Raw genomic sequence first — 18,165 nt, forward strand, 5'->3', positions numbered from 1 at the left:
ATATTTTGAAAAAGACAAAAAATATTTTAAATTACACACAAACAAAACAATCTTTCTTGAAGTCAAAACACTTCAATAGAACTCAAAAGAGAAGCCAAATTTTACATCAAAACTAAAATAAACATTAAAGAAGAGAAGATGAAAGGAGGGCGGGAACACCCCCATACCTGGTCGGTGTTGTCGGGCAGGTAGCTGATGGCCGTGGCCAGACTGCCCTGAGAGGCCAGCAGGTTTGCATAGAGGCTCATCTTCTCTGCCAGCAGGACGCCGATGGCGGCGGGGCCGGAATGCCGGGTCTGCTCCACCGCCTGACGCAGCACCACCACCTTCTCCACCAGATCCTGAGGAAACACGGAGCCGGACAGGAGCAGGAGGAGATCAAACCTGAACTTCTGTGCTGCTTCAGGATGAATAAATACATTAAACCAAATATTTCCTATTAACTCTTTTGTTTGTACGCTAAACCATTTTTCAAAATAAGAGCATATTGTTTTGATGTTTGTACCATTACAGTCGTTTATCTTTAACAATCAAGTCATGATGCATGAAGATAAAACAAAAATGATATTGAGTGAAAGTTTATTGTTGAATCACCAAAAATCTTTTAGGAATTTCTTGGTTGAAGTGAAACGATCGTGGAAGAGAAGCTGCTTAAAGCTGTAAAACCCATCAGACGTCTGCTCACAAACCTGCAGACACAGAGGACTACGTCCGCCCTGCGCTCGGCTCCAGCAGGACACCAGCTTCTCCACGTTTCCGGCGCAGATGTAACACAGACAGGCCTGAGATTTCAGCTGAGCGTCCTCCGCGGCCTCCAGCCGGCCGCCGAGCAGGTCTGGTGAGAAGACGGCAGGCGTTGAAGGCGGAGGAGGAAAGACGTTCAGGAGAAACCGTCGCTGGACTCACCGCAGAGGGACGAAAACTCCTCAGGCTGAGCGTAGGTCATGACGGCGGCCAGAGCCTCCTTCCAGTTCTGGAGGTCGCACGTCTTCAGGATGTCGTGCCAGTCCTTCATGACGACGGCGCTGATAAGCTGCGGGACAGACGGCTCCGTCAGCAAAAACACAAACCCCCGTCAAGGATCTCGCCGTCGTCTCCCAGCTCTGACCTTCGATATCCTGCTGCGCGTTTTGGTAAAATACTTTCTCTGGGTTTTTTCTAGCAGCTCGGAGCCGCCGGCGATGGCCAAGATGATGCTGTCCGCCATCCGGTTGTCATGGAGACAGAGCTCCACGGCGGCCTCAAAGTCTCCAGTCAGCAGAGCCTGAGTGATCAGCCCGTCCACATCTGGGGGGAGCCGGAAACGAGAGAGAACACAAACGTCTGTCAAACTTTTCAACAATTTTTGGTCTTTTTTTTAAATTTCACATCGTCTTGGATCTGTCCCCCGGATTCCAGAGGAGTGGTTTGTCCTGCCACCCCCGTGTCAAGTAGGTTGTCCCGCTCTGAGTTCAGGCAAAATGCATCTTTTGTGTCATAAATGATGTTATGTTTTTGTCGTCCGAGGTTAAAATGGGCTCATCTCCCTAAATATGAAGTAAAATTCTGGACATTTTTATTTTGAAAGTAGAACAGTTTTTATTTTGAAAGCCAGACCCGTTTCCTGTTTCTCCTGATTTTTGCCATGAATTCAAGTGTTGACAGACTGGAAATAAAACCTTGTAAAGTTTTTGTTGGGGAGGGATGAACATCAGAGATGATTGAGAGCCGTCAACTTTCTGACTGATTAACAAACGTTCTATATTTAGCGTCAAAATAACATGAATCAGTGGAAATCATGCTCATGGAGGACCTCGAGGGCGGAGCTTATACCTTGACTGATGCTCAGGGCGACTCCTGCAGGCGTCGGAGCTGGAGTCGGGATCTCGGCAGGCGTCTCAACTGGACTGATCTCCTCTGCCGGAGCCACCACGTCCTGAAACAGGAAAAGGTCGGACAGGACCGTCACCCTCTATTATAATATAAAGTAACAACTAATCGACTATTTTAATAGTCGATTAGTCGACTAATCGTGGTGGGCACTACTTCACACAGCCCACAAACACGCGCTCTTATTCTGAAATCTGGAGCCAAGATGTCCTGGATTCATACCTCATTCAGGGGAATCTCCTCCTCCTCCTCCTCCTCTTCTTTCTCTTCGGCCTCCTCTTCCTCCTCCAAATCTTCCTCTCGGCCGTCTGCGGCCGGTTCTTCCGGCTCCTCGGACTCTGGAGTTGGACTCAGAGTGATGGCTGGCTGCGAGTTTGCGGCTGCGATCCAGTCAAAAGCAGCTTCTGGAGCGTCTGCGGGAGGAACGTCTGCAGGCGGCTGCAGAGGGGCGGGAGCAGACGGCTCCGGCTGCAGAGCGCCACAGAAAACGGGTCAGAACCAGACTCTCACCGATCCCCAAAACAGAACACTAAAACTATGCTGCTTTGTCATGACAACCGACAATGAATACAAAGAAAAAATCTTTTTTTTTCCCCACAAAATTATTAATTCATACCTTTGATCCCAATGAATGATCAGCAACAACTTTTATTCATTTATTGCAGATTTTGAGTTTGAGTTTGAGACAGATTTCTTCCCTAATTTAAAAATTGGGATTTTAATAATTAGTTTGAACATTCAGTTCCTTAAAGATTTAACCAACTTGTCTTTTTCAAATGTTTTGTTAACATATTTGGTCGAAAATTTAGTGTATTTTAATTTTATTTGCTATAAAATAATAAATTAGGACATTTTTTGTTTCAAATTAATGAATAAATGGTTGATTATTTCATATTATTCCCCAGCTTGTCTATATTTTATGTCAAATAAAAGTGTAATCAATGCAGCTTCATTTAGAGAATAAAAATAAATGACAAAATTGTCTATGTTTAATCTGAGATTATCTGAGAATAATTTTATTTAATTTAAATTTTATTTTTCCCTTTTCTGTTTTGATCATTTGTTGAACTGTTGATTAAACTTCCCCTTTTTTTCATGACAACCATTTTTGGTTCACTCGGGGAAAAGTTCTGGTCAAACCAACTTTTAATTTTTTCAGTTCCTTAAAATCATTTCGACATTTTCCTGAAACAGAAACCTCTGCGATCAGATCGCCAGAGCATTTCTCAAACCATTCGCGCGTCTCGTTAAACTTTAATATTCGTTTTATTTCACCATAAAAAGATGTTGAAGGATCAGAGCATAAAAACTGCTGTAAGAATCTGGAACTTCCCTGTTTTTTCTCTGAACTTTGAGACTCTTTACTTTATCATTAACTGCATTTTCAGAGAACGACGTAAAAGAAAAACTCTGCTGTGAAAGGATCCAAACAAAAAAAGCTAAAAAACAAACAGAGTTCTGATTTAACACAGACTGAACAGAAAAGAGGAAACAAAAGAGGCTTTTTTTTGTCTTTTGCAACACTTCCTGCACACAAAACTAAAAGACTGCAAACAGATTTAGATGAAAACAAAGATTCTCTGATGTTTTAACATGTTTTTGTAGCGTTTTTCTTATGATGGAGGAAATACATCAGGATTAAATTTGCATTTCAGGGTATTTATTTATTCAAATTGTTGTGAATAAATCAAAATGCTGTGTGAAAAAAATGACTTAGAAATTAGGATTAATTAATAAATTAGACAATTAATCCAAGAAAATGATGTTTTCTTCTTGAAAAAATAATTTCCCCCAAATGATCATAGAAAGACATCCTTGCATTTGTATAGTACAATCCATTAAATGCTTGTCAAACAAAGTTTAATTGTTTGGTTTAAAGGAAGATGGAAAAGAAGCAGATTTATGTAATCCCAACCCTATTAAGTTTTAATAATATTTTTGTATAAAGTTGCCATAATCTGATTCTTAACATTTATTAGATCTTAATACTTAACTTTCCATCTGCATTCACACCAAAAAATATATTTATCTTAAAAACATTTAAATAAACCAATAAATACGGTAAAATTCACTTTGATAAATAAAATTTTGGACCAAAAACAAGTCAAAAGGATTAAATATATTAAATGTAGACATCTGAGGGATCAAATTTTGACATTTAAACTGATATAATTCACAGCAAACACTTTTTGAGGCTTATAAGAGGTGCTGTAGTAAGTGTTAGATCAATCTATTTCTGACTAGTATTTGTGTATTTCCTTTTAATTTAAACTTTCTAGTTCTCCATCTAATGTGGAGTTCCACAGGGCTCCATACTGGGACTCTTTTGATTGGCCCATGGAAACAAACTATCAAATTACCACAATTTAAAAAAATGAGTACATGTACAGAAATTCATCAAATATTCTGACCGGTTTGGATAAATATTTGACTTTTTTGCCCCTAAACTGGATTTAAATCTCTTTGTATTCTCATTTGTGCTCAGATGCATGATTCAAATAAAGTTGATTCAAATACTTATAATAGTATTGGAAGGTGTTGTGTCTTACCTGTGGAGCATCTGCAGGTTTTTCAGCTAAAGCTGCAGAAATCTGCCGAACAAACAGACCAAACGTCACTCAGTGCTGAGAAACAAACGTCTGAAGGAGAACCGCTGATCCTCCGCTACCTTTGAGGCCAGCTCCTCTCTGTTGTAGCCCAGAAGTTCCAGGTATTTGCTGCGAACGTCGCTCTCAAAATTAACCTGGAAACACAACAAAGTCTGATGGAAGCTGAACTTCTTTAAAAAAACCTCCTGAAAACGTTCTGGTGTGACTCGTACCTTCAGAAAAGACCAGAGAGTTCTTTCAAACTGGTTTTCAGCGCCGTCGATCTTCTCCTGGCAGAAACCCACGAAGTTCCCGGAGCTGAGCGTGGCCTGCAGCTGCTCGGAGCGATCCAGCAGAGCTGTTTCTGTGACCACCTGACTGATGTGCACGACGTGGGACGCCGGCTGCTGCTGCGGCTGCACCTGCGGCTTCGCGTTGTCCAGAGAAACCAGCTTTCCTCCGAACTGCCAAAACAACACAAAGCGTCAGGAGCTGAAAAGCTGCTCCCGCAGACCTAAAATCGTCAAGATGTTTGCATTACAGCGAACGAAGCCCCCACAGGCCGGCAGATCCACTTGGGGGGTTTCTTCAGAGGGATGGCTGAAGCTGGAGGGGCGGAGCTTTGGGGCAGCTGGAGTGGAGGTAAAGCCTGGCCCGTCCCAAAAGGATCCATGTTACCGAAGGAGTTGCTGATCTGCAACAGGAACAACCAAAAGTTAAAACCGCTACCCGCCATTGTCGCCCCCTTTTGTGTATGTGGCAAATAAAGTTTTTTCAAAATGGCGCCTCTTCTATTGGTTTATCTCCATAGCAACCATTTCATTTTTTGGTCGCCTGGGGGTGACGGACAGATCCGTGCTATTTTTAGAAGAATCGAAAAAAGTACATTTTTAAATTTCCATAGCAACGGATGTTTTTTTTTTACCCCGCCCACTTTCTTATATGCTCGTGTGTCGTATTGTTTCATTCAGCATGAGCCAAGGATTCATGTGTGAAATATTCACAACATTCGGGTTAAAAAAACATGCTAGAAAAAAGCTACTTTTGCGAGCTCGCCTCGCTAACGGCGAGTAAAATCTACAAACTTTAAATTAAAACCAACGATTTTTGATAAGAGGAGCTTAAATTTTTAGACAGCAAAAAAGATGCGATTTTTGAAAATGGCGGCCTCTTCCTGAGGTCAAAGGTAAAAGAAACTTTGCTTGTAGATTTAAACTTGTTGCAATTTTGTTAAGATGGCTCAAATAAATGTTTTTCTTTCCCATTAAGTGCAAAAATGTAAAAATGGACAAATTTCTGACTTTGTCACAAAACAGTCCTAGATCCATCCCATAATAACTCTAAAACTTCCTTTAGACATCTATATTTTGCTTCGTTAGTGGATTTTTACACGATTTTTTTAGATCTTGTCCCCCTTCATGGAAGATGGTTTCTCCCACTGTGATGTCATCACTTTTTTGGGAGCGGGAGAGGGGTTCACTATGCCCAAAATGTATTTTCACAGCTGCTGTGGGACAGAAAAAAAACTCAGATTAAGTTTAGTTGATTTTTATTTTAAATTAACTCATTTTATGCATAAAATTGTAATTTCTTACTTTTAAATATTTCGTTTTCGTTCTTTTCAAATTATAAAAACATAAAAAGTCTGAAATATTTTAGCTTGTGTAAAATAATAAGCAGAACCATAAAACTGCAGTTTTATGGGGTGAACTTTGATCCAGAAGCTCAGAATTTGCTCCACATTTTACTAAAGTTTCTACAGAAGCAGCAGCACAAAACCTGAGAATATTTAAGAAATACAAAGTCTGCAAATTATGAAATAAGGGAACGCTTTGGTTCTGAAAGCCCGTCACCTGGTCGGCGTGTCTCTGACTCTGCGCCCGGCTGCTGCCGCCCATGATGGAGAAGATGTCGATGTGTCCGTCGCAGCCAGCGGCCGCCAGCACCGCGGGGTTTCGGGGGCACCACTGGATGTCGAAGCACCACTGGCTGCTGGTGGGGAGCTCGTACAGAACCTGCGGACCGGAGCGCACGGCTTCAACATCGGCAGAGGACGGAGCTGTCGACCGGGCGACGCCGGGAGAGCCTCACCTCCGCTGTGTTGGGGTTCCAGCAGAGGATCCGGCTGTCCTTCCCGCAGCTCAGCAGCAGCTCGGGGTCTGCCAGGCTCCAGGAGATGGCCAGGATCCCCCTGCAGGTGGAAAACGGGAAAGTCGTCACATGACGCCGCACGCTCTTGTAGCATTTTTTCCATGATGGAGGAATTGTAAAAAAGAATTTAAGATTAAAACTGCGTTTCTAAGTATTTCCTTAAATATGTAAATGCTTTGTAAACATTCTCCTGCTCCTTTCCGTATGTTTTTCATACGAACGTTCAGCTCAATCAGGACGTTACTGCTTATATTTTTAGTATTCATAAATTTCATAGTTTTTGAAATATTGAGCAAAATGTGCCCCAAAGGAAATGAATGAGAAAGTCTAGATTAGCAATAGAGTCTTTAATATAAAAATGGGCTTTATCTTTAAAAGTAATTTTCAAAAAATTTGAGTTTACCTAATATTTTAGCAACATGCTAACATTTTTGGCTAATGTGTTATGGGGTTTCAGTGTGATATGCAATGTTGAATTTGTTAATAGAAAAAAAAATCTACTGGGGTTTTTTTAGGCTAATTTAGAGTGTAGCTGCTTTTTTAGCAACATGCTAACATTTTTGACTAATTTAGCTTACGGAGGAATTTTAGGCTATTTTGGAGTTTAGCTATTATTTAAGCAACGAGTTAGCTTTTTGACCAACTTGGCATCTAATGAGGTTTTTTATGGTAATTTAAAATGTAGCTTCTATTTAGCAACATGCTAACATTTTTGGCTCATTTGTTATCTACTGGGTTGTTTTAGACTAATTTAGGAATATAATTTAGAATTTAGCTTCTACTTTCGTTTGATTTAGTTTACGGAGGAATGGCAGGCTATTTTGGAGTTTAGCTAGTATTTAAGCAGCTAGCTAGCTTTTTTGCTAATTTGGAGATTAGCTCATATTTAAGCAACACACTAAATATTTTGGCAAAATTGGGACATATTATGGGTTTTTAAGCAATTTTTCAACCATTTTTTTTTTAAATTTAGGTCAACTTCAACTGTCTTTCATACTGCTTTAATTAAATTTCCAATCTTTTAGCAAATTTAACATTTTGCAAATAGCTTTTGCATTATTAGCAAATCCCTTCAGTAATGAAAGCGCCATGGGCGGGGCCAAAGTCTCCCCGCTCTGCCACAATTCTGATGCATCCACTCAAAACTGTACGACTGGATAGCTCCGATATTGCTTGCCTTTTTTTTTGCTACACTAATGTTAGCTTGGAGGTGTGAGACCCTTTAAGCTAGCAAGAAAGAATGTAAACAAATGAATGCTGGGAAATTAGCACAGCTAACTTTGGCGCTAGCAGTCCCGCCCACATCCCACATGAGCATTTCTAATTAACTCCTGAGGCTCTGCAGAACGATTTTACAATGAAAAATAAATATTGAACAAGATTTTAAAAAACATAACACTAAATAAAGTGTAAATAAATGCATAAATGCAAATATAAATAAAATTATGAATAAATGCGTAAACTAAAAATAAGTAAATTCAAATAAATAAATAAAACTATTTAAAATAAATTGTAAAAATACATATATATAAGTAATAAAACAAATAATAAATAGGCAAATGCCTATTTTAGGCTGTACGTATGGAGGACAGCCGTATCCACCTGTACGGACAGGTGGGAGTAACAGGTGAGTTTACCGTGTGTGATTCTCTAAAATCTTCAGTGGAGAGGTGGCGAAGCGAAGGTCCCACATCTGGATGACGGGCATCCGGTCGTCCTCCGACGCCAGAACCAGCTGCGTGGCCACCTCCGGGTTCCAGGCCAGGCCGGAGCAATGCATCTGCAAAGAGTCTGGCATGAGAGGCGGGCCGGGGCGCCGCGGGGGACTGGAGGACCGCCCACCTACTCTGTTGCTGTGGTCGCTGACTTTGATGATGAGGTCGTTCTTCCGGAGGTCCCACACCGACGCTCGGCCGCTCGGGCTGGCAGACGCCAGGATGTGCTGGACCTGCCGGTTCCACGCCACGCAGCTGATGTCCTCCAGAGGCTTCAGGACGGACACGGAGAACTCAGAACCAGATCTGGTGCAAGTTTACCGTTTACCGTGGAGGACTCTTGTACCTGAGTTTTGGGTCCCGGCGTCATTGGAGAACCAAAGTTGTTCATGTCCCAGATAAAAATTTCCGACTCGTTGCCGCCCGACGCCACCAGGTTTGCCTGATGAAGCAGAGGTCTTAATCTGGATCTGAATCTGGATTTAAATGAGCAGTACTGACCGTGTCCTCACCTGGAACGGGTTCACGTCCAGAGCCCTCACCGGCCCCGAGTGCCGGTCGCTCTCCGTGATGACGACGTCGCTCTCTCCCGCCATGATCCTCGCCGGGTCGTACAGGATCACGTTCCCGTTCTCACCGCCCGCGATCAGGACGCCAGACGGGTGACCCTGGGAGTCCATGCCGAAGGGGCCCCACACCAGCTTGTGGTATCTGCAGGGGGAGGGGCCAAGGGGACAAACCAGACTGTTTAGAGTCCAAAAAAAAAACTCCAAAAATTTGGTTTTTACTGTGACTTTTAACCCTTTAATGCGTGTTGAGACAAACTAAATTAGCCATAAAATTAGATAAATGTAGCATTTACTTAAAAGCAAAAACACAAGTGAGTTTTTTTTTTAAGATGGGAATAAATTCAGACGTTAAGGGGTTAATAAACAAAATCAAAGATTAAAAAAAGAATTTCAAAGTAAAAAAGAACTAAAAAATGTTGAGACAAAATTCAGAGGCAAAACTCTGGCAACACGATACATATCACGGTGCGACGTATCACGAGTGTCCCGAGACCATACCAGAACCATTTTTCAATATTTTTTTAAGCTGTATTGCTTCACTTGTTCTTATCTGAGTCGCTACGAAGCACCGCAATACTGGTCGCAGTGAAGAACTGCTCAAAGAGGCTCAGTGTGCTGCTATCTAGTGGTTGGAGGTTTAAGTCAAAAACAAAAGTAAGACGCTGAAAGACGCTCTTAAATGACTGTTTAAATATCATCTCATCAGCATTTTAAATTGATACAAGTATCGACAAATTAAATATCACGATATATCGCCGGATCGATTTCCCCCGACTGTACATGAGAACTGGACAGAGTGACAGTGACATCATCCATGGAAAACAGTTCCAACCACATTACGTCAATTCAGGCGCCATTTTTTCATGATATGAACGTCAACATGTTGGAATCGGACAATGTAAGTCAGCAGTGATCCGAGTTTCTATGACAACCACTCTAACCAATCAGGAGCGAGCTTGTTGGGCGGACACCTCTACAAGAAATCTGTCGCACATTTTGAATGCTGGGTGTGGGGATCAGCAGGCGCCACCCACTATTGAGGCATCTGATTGGTCAGTTTATAAAAAAAATATGATTTTTAAGAGTATGTATACAGTCCGTGGTTGGACCAGAGCCTCCCACTCAGATGTGAAGCAGGAAGGAGTCTGGAGGAGGTCAGAGTGAACCTCCTCTAAATCCAGGAGCTCCTCTGGTCTAATCCAGTCGTCTCCAACCTTTGTCAGACCACGGACCGGTTTAATGTCAAACCTAATGTCGTCGTCCAATTTTTGGTCTTTTAGCTTCCAGTTTCCTTTAACTTTTGAGGGTAAAGTTCATCTGTAAAATATCAGCTTTAAACTCTATTTATTCATTTGATTTCCTGTAGGAACCATTTAAATATGATATACATTTTCTCTTGACTCATAACTGTCAAAGTGGAAGCTAAAAAAAAATCAAACGCCAACTTCAACCTCATTTGACTTTTAAGGTGCAACGAATAAATAGAAAAAGTAAGCCGCTAAAGTTGGTATTTTCTAATCATAAACACCACATTTGAATAACTTTATTAGCACCATCCTCGTAACATTAGACAGCCAGTTGCTGATTATTATGAATAATCATCATGTGGTTATAACTTTCACAATAAATCCATATTTGGAGTAAAAACTCCTGGTTTGTGTCTTTTATTCTGAAGTCGAAGGTTCTTCTGTTTCCTCTTTTCTGCATAAACAAACTTTCAATTTAAAGGTCAGAGCAGCTCCTCTAAGAAAATAGCAGATGGATTTTTGCAGGGGTGTAACGGATCATGGATAATCCGCGGTCCGTCCGGATCACTGGCCACGGTTCGCCAGATCACTCCCCCCCCTCCCCGCAGCCACTGCATTCCTGGCGCGCGTTATTAAAATCAATTTGTCAACATTGACAGGTGAGAAATTTGCATCAAATCCATGTACTGTACGCCGTTTCTGTTTTAACACGCGTCAAAGTTGCTTCTTGATGGTTTTCCAAAACCCGACGCTCCCGGCGCGTGTGGGAGGAGCTTCTGTCAAAAACATTTCTCAAACTTGTCATAGAGGATCCGGATACTGAGAGATTTATTTATTTTGAAGAGCTGAATAAAAGCACCGGAGCACATCTCCGTGTCTGGGTCCAGATCTCCCTGTGAGGAGCAGAAGCTCTGGGAGGTGCATTCAGAGGAAGGCAGTACGGCAAGCCTAAGGTATCAAAAATCGCTTGGAAAAGCGGCATATCAGCGTCTCATCGGCACATGTACAACAGATGATAATCATTATTTGAAATGTTTAAATGTTCCCATAATTTGTTTCAATACTGCAATTAATACAACAAAAAATAAAGTTTTATTTTTCATTTAAGATTTAATTTGATAAAAAATTGCATATTTAGGATTTTCTCTCCGTTTATGTAGATTTGGTCTCTAGACATGTGAATGTGATCAGAAACTACATGTTTCGACACTTCTGTTGATGTTCAAAGTTCAAGGATGTGTGAGTGTATATTTATGCTTTGAAGTACTTTATGTTTTTCTCAAATACATGTTTTAAAGCTTTTTAAAAAGTAGTTATAGGCTTCTATTTTCTTGTTTTTCCTGTTAAACCGTGACACGATCCGAACCGTGAGTTTTGAGCTCCGTTACACCCCTAGATTTTGGTCACATGACCGAACAACGAATCAGATGTTGTGGTGAGCATCTGGTAGTTTTTCAAAATAAAACTTCCCTCAGATTAGATTGGAAATAAAACAGAAAAGATGTATATTGTGGTTTTATGATTCTGCAGTCCAGTACTAACGACTGTCACATAGACAGTAATGGTCGGCGGCCGGTAGGTTGGAGTGCTCCACCTCGGCTGTGACCTGGAGTCCTTCAAAGGTGAAAATTGTAAAACTAGATTTTAACCCCAAAACCAATGCAGTTTTTTTATTGACCTCTGACTTTCCCTTAATCTGCTCCTCTAAACTCCAACAGCTACAAATGCTGATGGAAACTTCTGCTTTCCATATGTCATACCAGCTCAGTGGCCTTGTGGTAGAGTGTCCGTCCTGAGACTGGAAGGTCGTGGGTTCAAATCCTAGAAGACTAAAAATGCCTCCCTGTTAAACCACCAAATGGTTCCTGAGCGCAGCTGTGTCTGCACCTCACCGCTCCCCCAAGGGACGACTTTCACACAGCCAACGGGACGTAAACATTTCCTCACAGAATGACCTTGTTTTTTTCCCTTTCCTTCCACCTTAATCTTTCACCAAACTCTGCTGCAGTTTTTAAAAATATATTTTACAATCAGGATCTTCAGGGATGAAAGTGTGTGGAATGACGGGAGCACGTTTATAGTCCGTTTCTGCTACTTCTGACACAAAGCTGTTCTTTGGGATGTAAAATGTTTTCATATCTGCCACCAATAACAATTTTCTGGATTCTGAGGAAAACATCACAGCAGAGCTGAACTCGACCGCCTGCATGTCTGCATGTTTCACCAACATATTTCAAAATAAAATCTGCAAAAATGTAAAAAGAACTCTGCAGAACTCTGGCCAAAGTTTGACATCACCACTTGATGTTCACCATCATCTGCTGCAGGACTTAAACAAACTCTCGAGCAGCAGATGGGTGGAGATCCAGTGCTGATGCTCAGAGACTCCTAGAGAAGCTGCTCTACCTGTGGGTGGAGGAGAAGGAGCCGCAGGACTTCATGTCCAGAGTGGGATCGGCCAGGTCCAACTCGAAGAACTCCAGGGAGGCATTGGTGCTGAAAGAGGCGTCCAGCTGCTGGGCTGATGTTCCTGCAGGAGATGTGAGGAGAGGATCTGTAAATTCTACTGAAGCCCAGCTGGACGATCGCGGAGAACACGTGAGAATAAATAACATTTTTTGGTTTTTGATGCCAAATTGAATCCAAATAATTACATGCGCAAAAAAACATATTTAAAAATATTTAAGAAGGTAGATATACAACATTATCTGAAAGTTAAAACACTATAACACTCAGTCTCTCACCTGTGGCCAGGTAGATGGGGTGGTGCTGTGCAGGACTCCAGCTCTGGATGGCTGTGCGGTTGATCTCTTTGAGCTTCATCCTGGAAGAAAACAAGTACAAGTTACTGCAAGCCTTGTGGAAAAACCAAACATGAATACTGAGCAAAAAATTAAAAAATGGTCAAACTTTATTCCTTAAGACAGGAAATCATAAACATTGTCTCCTTTTAAACATATTTTAACCAGTGAGTTGATCTTTTACAGCACACACCAGGCCGACAGATCCTCTAAGTTCTGAGTCCTATAGATAAGAAAACAGCACATTTATGACAAACCCTGAAGGTAGTTTGCAGATTTTTTTGTGGATTCCAGCTTCGCCTCTCAATTAACAACAATCCAATAAACTAAATTAACCAGGTTTAGCAATTAAATTAAAAGAAAATGCAACTATAATTACAGCAACTCAAACTTAATAAACAACCTTTGCAACTACAATCCTTTTCAGAGTTTTGTAAATGTGTTTGCATAAGTCATGTAAATCCATTTGATGTTAATTTAGATGCAGTGATTTTCTTTGTAAACAAGTTTAAACTCACATTCACGAATAAAGAAGAAATTTAGATGAACATTTCTCCGGTTCATTAGGAGAAAACAATAATATTGCACGAGTGCAGCAGGTTTGTGTATTTTAAACAAATCTGTTGTTTGCAGAAAGAGGCTCTAAAATCACAAACTCGCTGGTTTGTTTTGGATTTCCCTCAAAACAGCAGCTAGCATCAAGCTAACAGCTGACAGGTCCTTTAAAAGCAGAACAGCCCTGACAGCAGGAAACAATGAAAGTGAAACACGTGTTAAATGAGTCTCAGCCTAAAGGGCAAACTGTCTTCTGTAGCCTCCTAGCTACCTGTGCGCGGTAATGAGACAGGTAGCACGGATCCACTTACTTCTCTAAAGCGGCTTAGCTTCTTTTCCTTCTCGGCTCCTCACATCAACGCAACCGTGAAAGCAGAAGAAAACAACAATAACTCCCGTTTGTGCTTCGATCCGAGGTGAACTGCAGCAGAGGACGGAGGAAGAGGCTACCGGCTCCAGGCTGCGAGCTCCAGACAGATCTCCACGTCCACACTGGTCTCCATCAACGTGGCACTAAGCAACAAACTCCTCCTCCCACGAAGAAGAACGGCGACTTCCGGTTTCTAGTGGCTAACGTGCTACTTCCGGCTTCTAGCTGCTAACGTGCTAACTATGCAAAATATCGCATATTTCTTTAAAAAGTACAATGTTTTTGGAATAAATCAATTAAAAACGTTTAAGAAAAATCCCACTGAGTGAATATAATTAACTGTTCATAACTTTTGATTCAAACAAAATGTAAAATAAAGCTTTAAGAGCGGAGCTAAACTTAAAATAATCTTAAAGCAAATTTTAAAAAGTTATAACTGCTTAATAATTCAATAAGGAAATGTTATTCGGAAAATTTTTGAGATATTTTACCTTTTAATCAACATATTAAAAATATGAAACTTGAAAGCTAAATATTTAAACTGATGCATAAAAATTTTCATTTAAGAAACATTTTAAACTTTCGTTTAAATTGTTTTTCAGTTAAAGAAAAAAAAAAAAAAACCTTTTGGTATAAGTTCTGTCACATTAACTGTATGGGCCTAATCTGTCCATAACTTATACATAAGAGTAAAGTTCCATTAATTAATGAAAAAGTTAAATTATGAAGCTATGAAATAAAACTAGGTCATTTAAGATTGCTAATTTATCAAAGACTTGAGTCGCAGCTAAAATAATGTGTGATGTTCAGTTTCATTACGTGGAATGAAAATAGAAATTAAATTTAAATTGTGCAAGTTGTCTTTTTATTTTTGTAAATTGATCATTTTAACAGAAATTAAGGCAACCAATCAAAATAGAAACACAAATAAATAAAAGTCACTCCACACAAAATAAAGTATGAAAGAAATGTTTAATAAAATATATGTTATTGATTGTACATAAAACACTGTACACATTATATCTTCTTCAAAACAATTTTATTAGAAAACACACAAAAGTCAAAGCAGTTTGGGACCTGAAGGTCGTGTGAAGATCACCTGAAGTCTCAACGATCCAAACCTGGAACAGAAAAAACACGTCAGCCGGGCCGGAGCGTTTCCCTCGAGCTGAGAGTCCGTCATAAAGGAGCACAGAACCCTCAGTTATGAGCAAACGTATAATCTTTCCCAAACATGTGTGGGTCAGATGGGTAGTGATTGATTTAATCATTGGGACTGCTTTGTGAATCGGTTTGCAGTTCAACTAAAAATACCTACAAGAACGTCAGCTCATCTCTGGTCTCAGGAACGTCTTGAATTGTTCTGTAAAAATAGGAAAGAAAATCATTTAAAATCAATCACAAATGTTTGCATTTTATAAACACAAAAAAGGAGCACAAACTTGATCCTTGGATGTCTAACAAAGGACATAAGAAAATACACTGCTGTGCGAGGCTGGATAAACCATGTGGGAACGTTTCCTTAGAGCCTGAATCCTTTGTGGCTTCTTGGGAAATGTTTATACAATGTGTGAGATTCCTGCAGCTGCTAAAAAGTCCTGGTCTGGACCAAAAGCAGACGTGTCTGCTGTTAGTAGGACTGTGGATCTTCAATTATGTATGGCTGAAACAAGTCTTTTCTACAGAGAACTGTCAGCGTCACAATTAATGCTTCAAATGTTAAGTAGTTTGTTTAAAAATAAAAGTTTGTGCGGGAAATCGATACCACCTGTCAGACAGGTGTTGTCAAAGCGCTTAACAGACCACAGCTGCATTAAAGAATAAAAAGAAATCAGAATTTAAACACAATTGAACAAAAACGTCATCAAACAAGTTGCGAGATTGTATTAAATTTTGATCTTAAGCTCTGAATGCATTTTTGCAAATAAACTGCGTGTGTTGTAGAAAAATAAAAGTATTAATGAACTAAAAAGCAAAGAGGTATTTTTGAGAGTTTTACCCAACTATAATCCTCGTTCTTATGACTGAACATTATATTTTAAGTAACAAAGAAACAATGGAAAAACGAACTAGAGATATGAATGTCCTTCCGGGATTAAGCCATTGTTACTGAGGAAGATAGTCCTTCAAGTTATGTCTTGAACACAAATTAACCTTTAGCGAGACAACTTTTCTCGAAAAATTACAAAATATTTAAAAATAATATTTATCTTATAGGGGAAAAAACAGGTTTCTATCGTGAAGCATTACCCTGCACGTGCGTCCATAGTTCGCATCCCATGATTCTCTGCGAATTTTCACCGCCTGATAAAATAGACACGCATGCGCACTACAATGCTTTGACGAGTTGAAAAGCATTCTGGGTAATGTAGGGGATATAGACTGAATCGAAAAACAAAAAAATCCCGAAAATTCTAAAGTAAGACTTTAATTTCGTAGACAATAGTGTTGCAAAACCAAACATTTCTCTGCAATTTTGAAATATGAAATGGTTTGGCTAGAAAAAAAAAACATTCAAAGAACTCTATTTTTGTTGTTTTGATATTTCCTCCTAAAATAATCTGCAACTCATAAAAATGTCACATCCATAGGCAGGACTTAAAAAAAATAAACGCAGAGGTGGAAGTTTAATGTTATGCTATTCTGTTTCATTTTTGCTCTTAACTTGCTTTTTTTCCCCTCATTTATATTTTTTTAATATCATGGTCCTTGGTACCCCGATGGTGTTGTTAAGTGAAGTATAAATAAAGATTCATTAAAAAAAATTGTCTTGAAAAGTGACAAAAAGGTGAAATCATGACCAAAAAGGGAAGGAGAAAGTTTTCAGACTGGTTTTCCAAACTACAAAAGCTTCCGAGGTGGGTAATATCTAATGCAAAGCAAAAGGTTTTTAAAAACATTTATAATTTGGGATCCAAGTATAGAGAATTTGATCCATACCTTTAGAGGTTCTATATTCAGTTTACCATCGAGTTAAAGGGAAAGGTGATAAACAAAGGAGGTCATTTGTTACCCTAAAATGTGGACATGACAGGACTGTGGCCTTCAGGATCCAGCAGCCTGCCTGTTTTTCTGCCTGAGTTCCATGGCTTATGCACAGCTTAATGATGATCTGAGTCAGGTGTGTGGAAGCATTTAAGTATGCCGATTGACCAGCTTTAGGGGAAAGAATGTGTAACTTTTCCTTTTAAATTAGTTCTTGAGGGTTTCAAATTACACGGAAATTCTTGTTAAACTCTGAATCCCAATAATAGAATCATTAACCTGGAATTTTAAAAATCAATAATAAAAAAAAACTTTTCACAAATCAGATCAGCTTTCCCTTTCGCAATAACTTCTATATGGTTTTAAATCTTCTGGTATTTGCTAGCAGAGGCTAAAAATGTATCTTATTAAACTTCTTAAATAAAGTACAACCAAACTGAAACAGCATATTCTGATTTCTGATCAAATGGAGAAACATTTTCTAAAGTTGGAATTGTGCTGCAGTACCATCGTTAGACAGCAGATGTCAGTATTTATCCCATAAAGGCCCACTGATGAATATAATGTTTTTGTGGTATTTTTCAAACAATGAAGGACATATATAAAGAAAATTAAGCTTCAAATTCAATTTCTGAGTATTTCTTTGTTCAAATCACAATGAATCAGGAGCAGATTTAAAAACAAAACTCTGAAAAACATTGCATTTGTGACGCAGAATTCTGATGCATCCATGAACGTCTTTGTTTTCCTGGTCTGAGCTGGAATCTGGATCAGAACTGTGCAGCTGGATAGAAATTATATTGCTCGCCATAAACAGAGGGCTTTCAGAAAAAGGAAGAGAATGGAGGCGCCCACAACTCAGAGGTGAATTTCTAATTAACTCCTGCCACTCTGAAGAAACTATGTTTTTTTTATTTTGGGTAAAAATATCAAAATGAAAACTAAAAAACCACTGGGAACGCTTTGGAAATAGGTCAAAAGATAATCCGAGTTGGACATTTCATGTTTAAATGTATTTTTCAATCTGTTTCCTGATTGAATGAGTAATCTGCATCCATGCTGATCAAATTCATGCTGGGTTTAATGTCTTGTAAGCATTCAGTCAAACATAATCCTGGAAAGCTGTTGGTCTCCATCAGTCCAGTCATGTTCCTGCTGATCTTCCGTCTGTTCATTCTTCTTACAAGTTTATTTAGTATAAAACAAACAAAAGGGAATCTAATTACTTTCATTGAAAAACAATGCTGTCTAACTTTAGTTAATAGTTAACAGTTTGTGGACCTATAAGCCACACAATATTAGCACTCTGATAACA

At 39.6% G+C, this 18,165-nt stretch overlaps 1 protein-coding gene and 1 long non-coding RNA gene across 11 annotated transcripts in view; both read right to left on the reverse strand.

Annotated features, from left to right (window-relative positions):
* sec31a (SEC31 homolog A, COPII coat complex component) overlaps positions 1-14,047 on the reverse strand; it is a 22,587-nt gene extending 8,540 nt beyond the window's left edge. For all 10 annotated transcript variants that reach the window (XM_024299888.2, XM_024299884.2, XM_024299881.2 and 7 more), the window contains exons 1-19: positions 13,807-14,047; positions 12,884-12,963; positions 12,546-12,669; positions 8,836-9,034; positions 8,670-8,765; positions 8,455-8,595; positions 8,246-8,388; positions 6,549-6,648; positions 6,311-6,472; positions 4,999-5,151; positions 4,691-4,921; positions 4,538-4,612; positions 4,419-4,460; positions 2,092-2,337; positions 1,813-1,915; positions 1,109-1,287; positions 907-1,033; positions 690-835; positions 168-341 (exon numbers count right to left, since the gene is read on the reverse strand). In XM_024299888.2, coding sequence (XP_024155656.1) covers positions 168-341; positions 690-835; positions 907-1,033; positions 1,109-1,287; positions 1,813-1,915; positions 2,092-2,337; positions 4,419-4,460; positions 4,538-4,612; positions 4,691-4,921; positions 4,999-5,151; positions 6,311-6,472; positions 6,549-6,648; positions 8,246-8,388; positions 8,455-8,595; positions 8,670-8,765; positions 8,836-9,034; positions 12,546-12,669; positions 12,884-12,962 — 2,520 coding nt within the window. In that variant the 5' untranslated portion in view covers position 12,963; positions 13,807-14,047. The remainder of the gene's footprint in view (positions 1-167; positions 342-689; positions 836-906; positions 1,034-1,108; positions 1,288-1,812; positions 1,916-2,091; positions 2,338-4,418; positions 4,461-4,537; positions 4,613-4,690; positions 4,922-4,998; positions 5,152-6,310; positions 6,473-6,548; positions 6,649-8,245; positions 8,389-8,454; positions 8,596-8,669; positions 8,766-8,835; positions 9,035-12,545; positions 12,670-12,883; positions 12,964-13,806) is intronic.
* Positions 14,048-14,887: 840 nt separating this feature from the next.
* Positions 14,888-16,793, reverse strand: LOC112162727. The gene is made up of 3 exons (XR_002922142.2): positions 16,116-16,793; positions 15,184-15,228; positions 14,888-14,986 (listed from the first exon to the last, which is right to left on the reverse strand). It is a non-coding gene; the product is annotated as an uncharacterized LOC112162727 (long non-coding RNA).
* Positions 16,794-18,165: the final 1,372 nt, after the last annotated feature.

The sequence above is a fragment of the Oryzias melastigma genome, linkage group LG12 (assembly GCF_002922805.2).
Source record: "Oryzias melastigma strain HK-1 linkage group LG12, ASM292280v2, whole genome shotgun sequence".
NCBI classification, from domain to species: domain Eukaryota; kingdom Metazoa; phylum Chordata; class Actinopteri; order Beloniformes; family Adrianichthyidae; genus Oryzias; species Oryzias melastigma.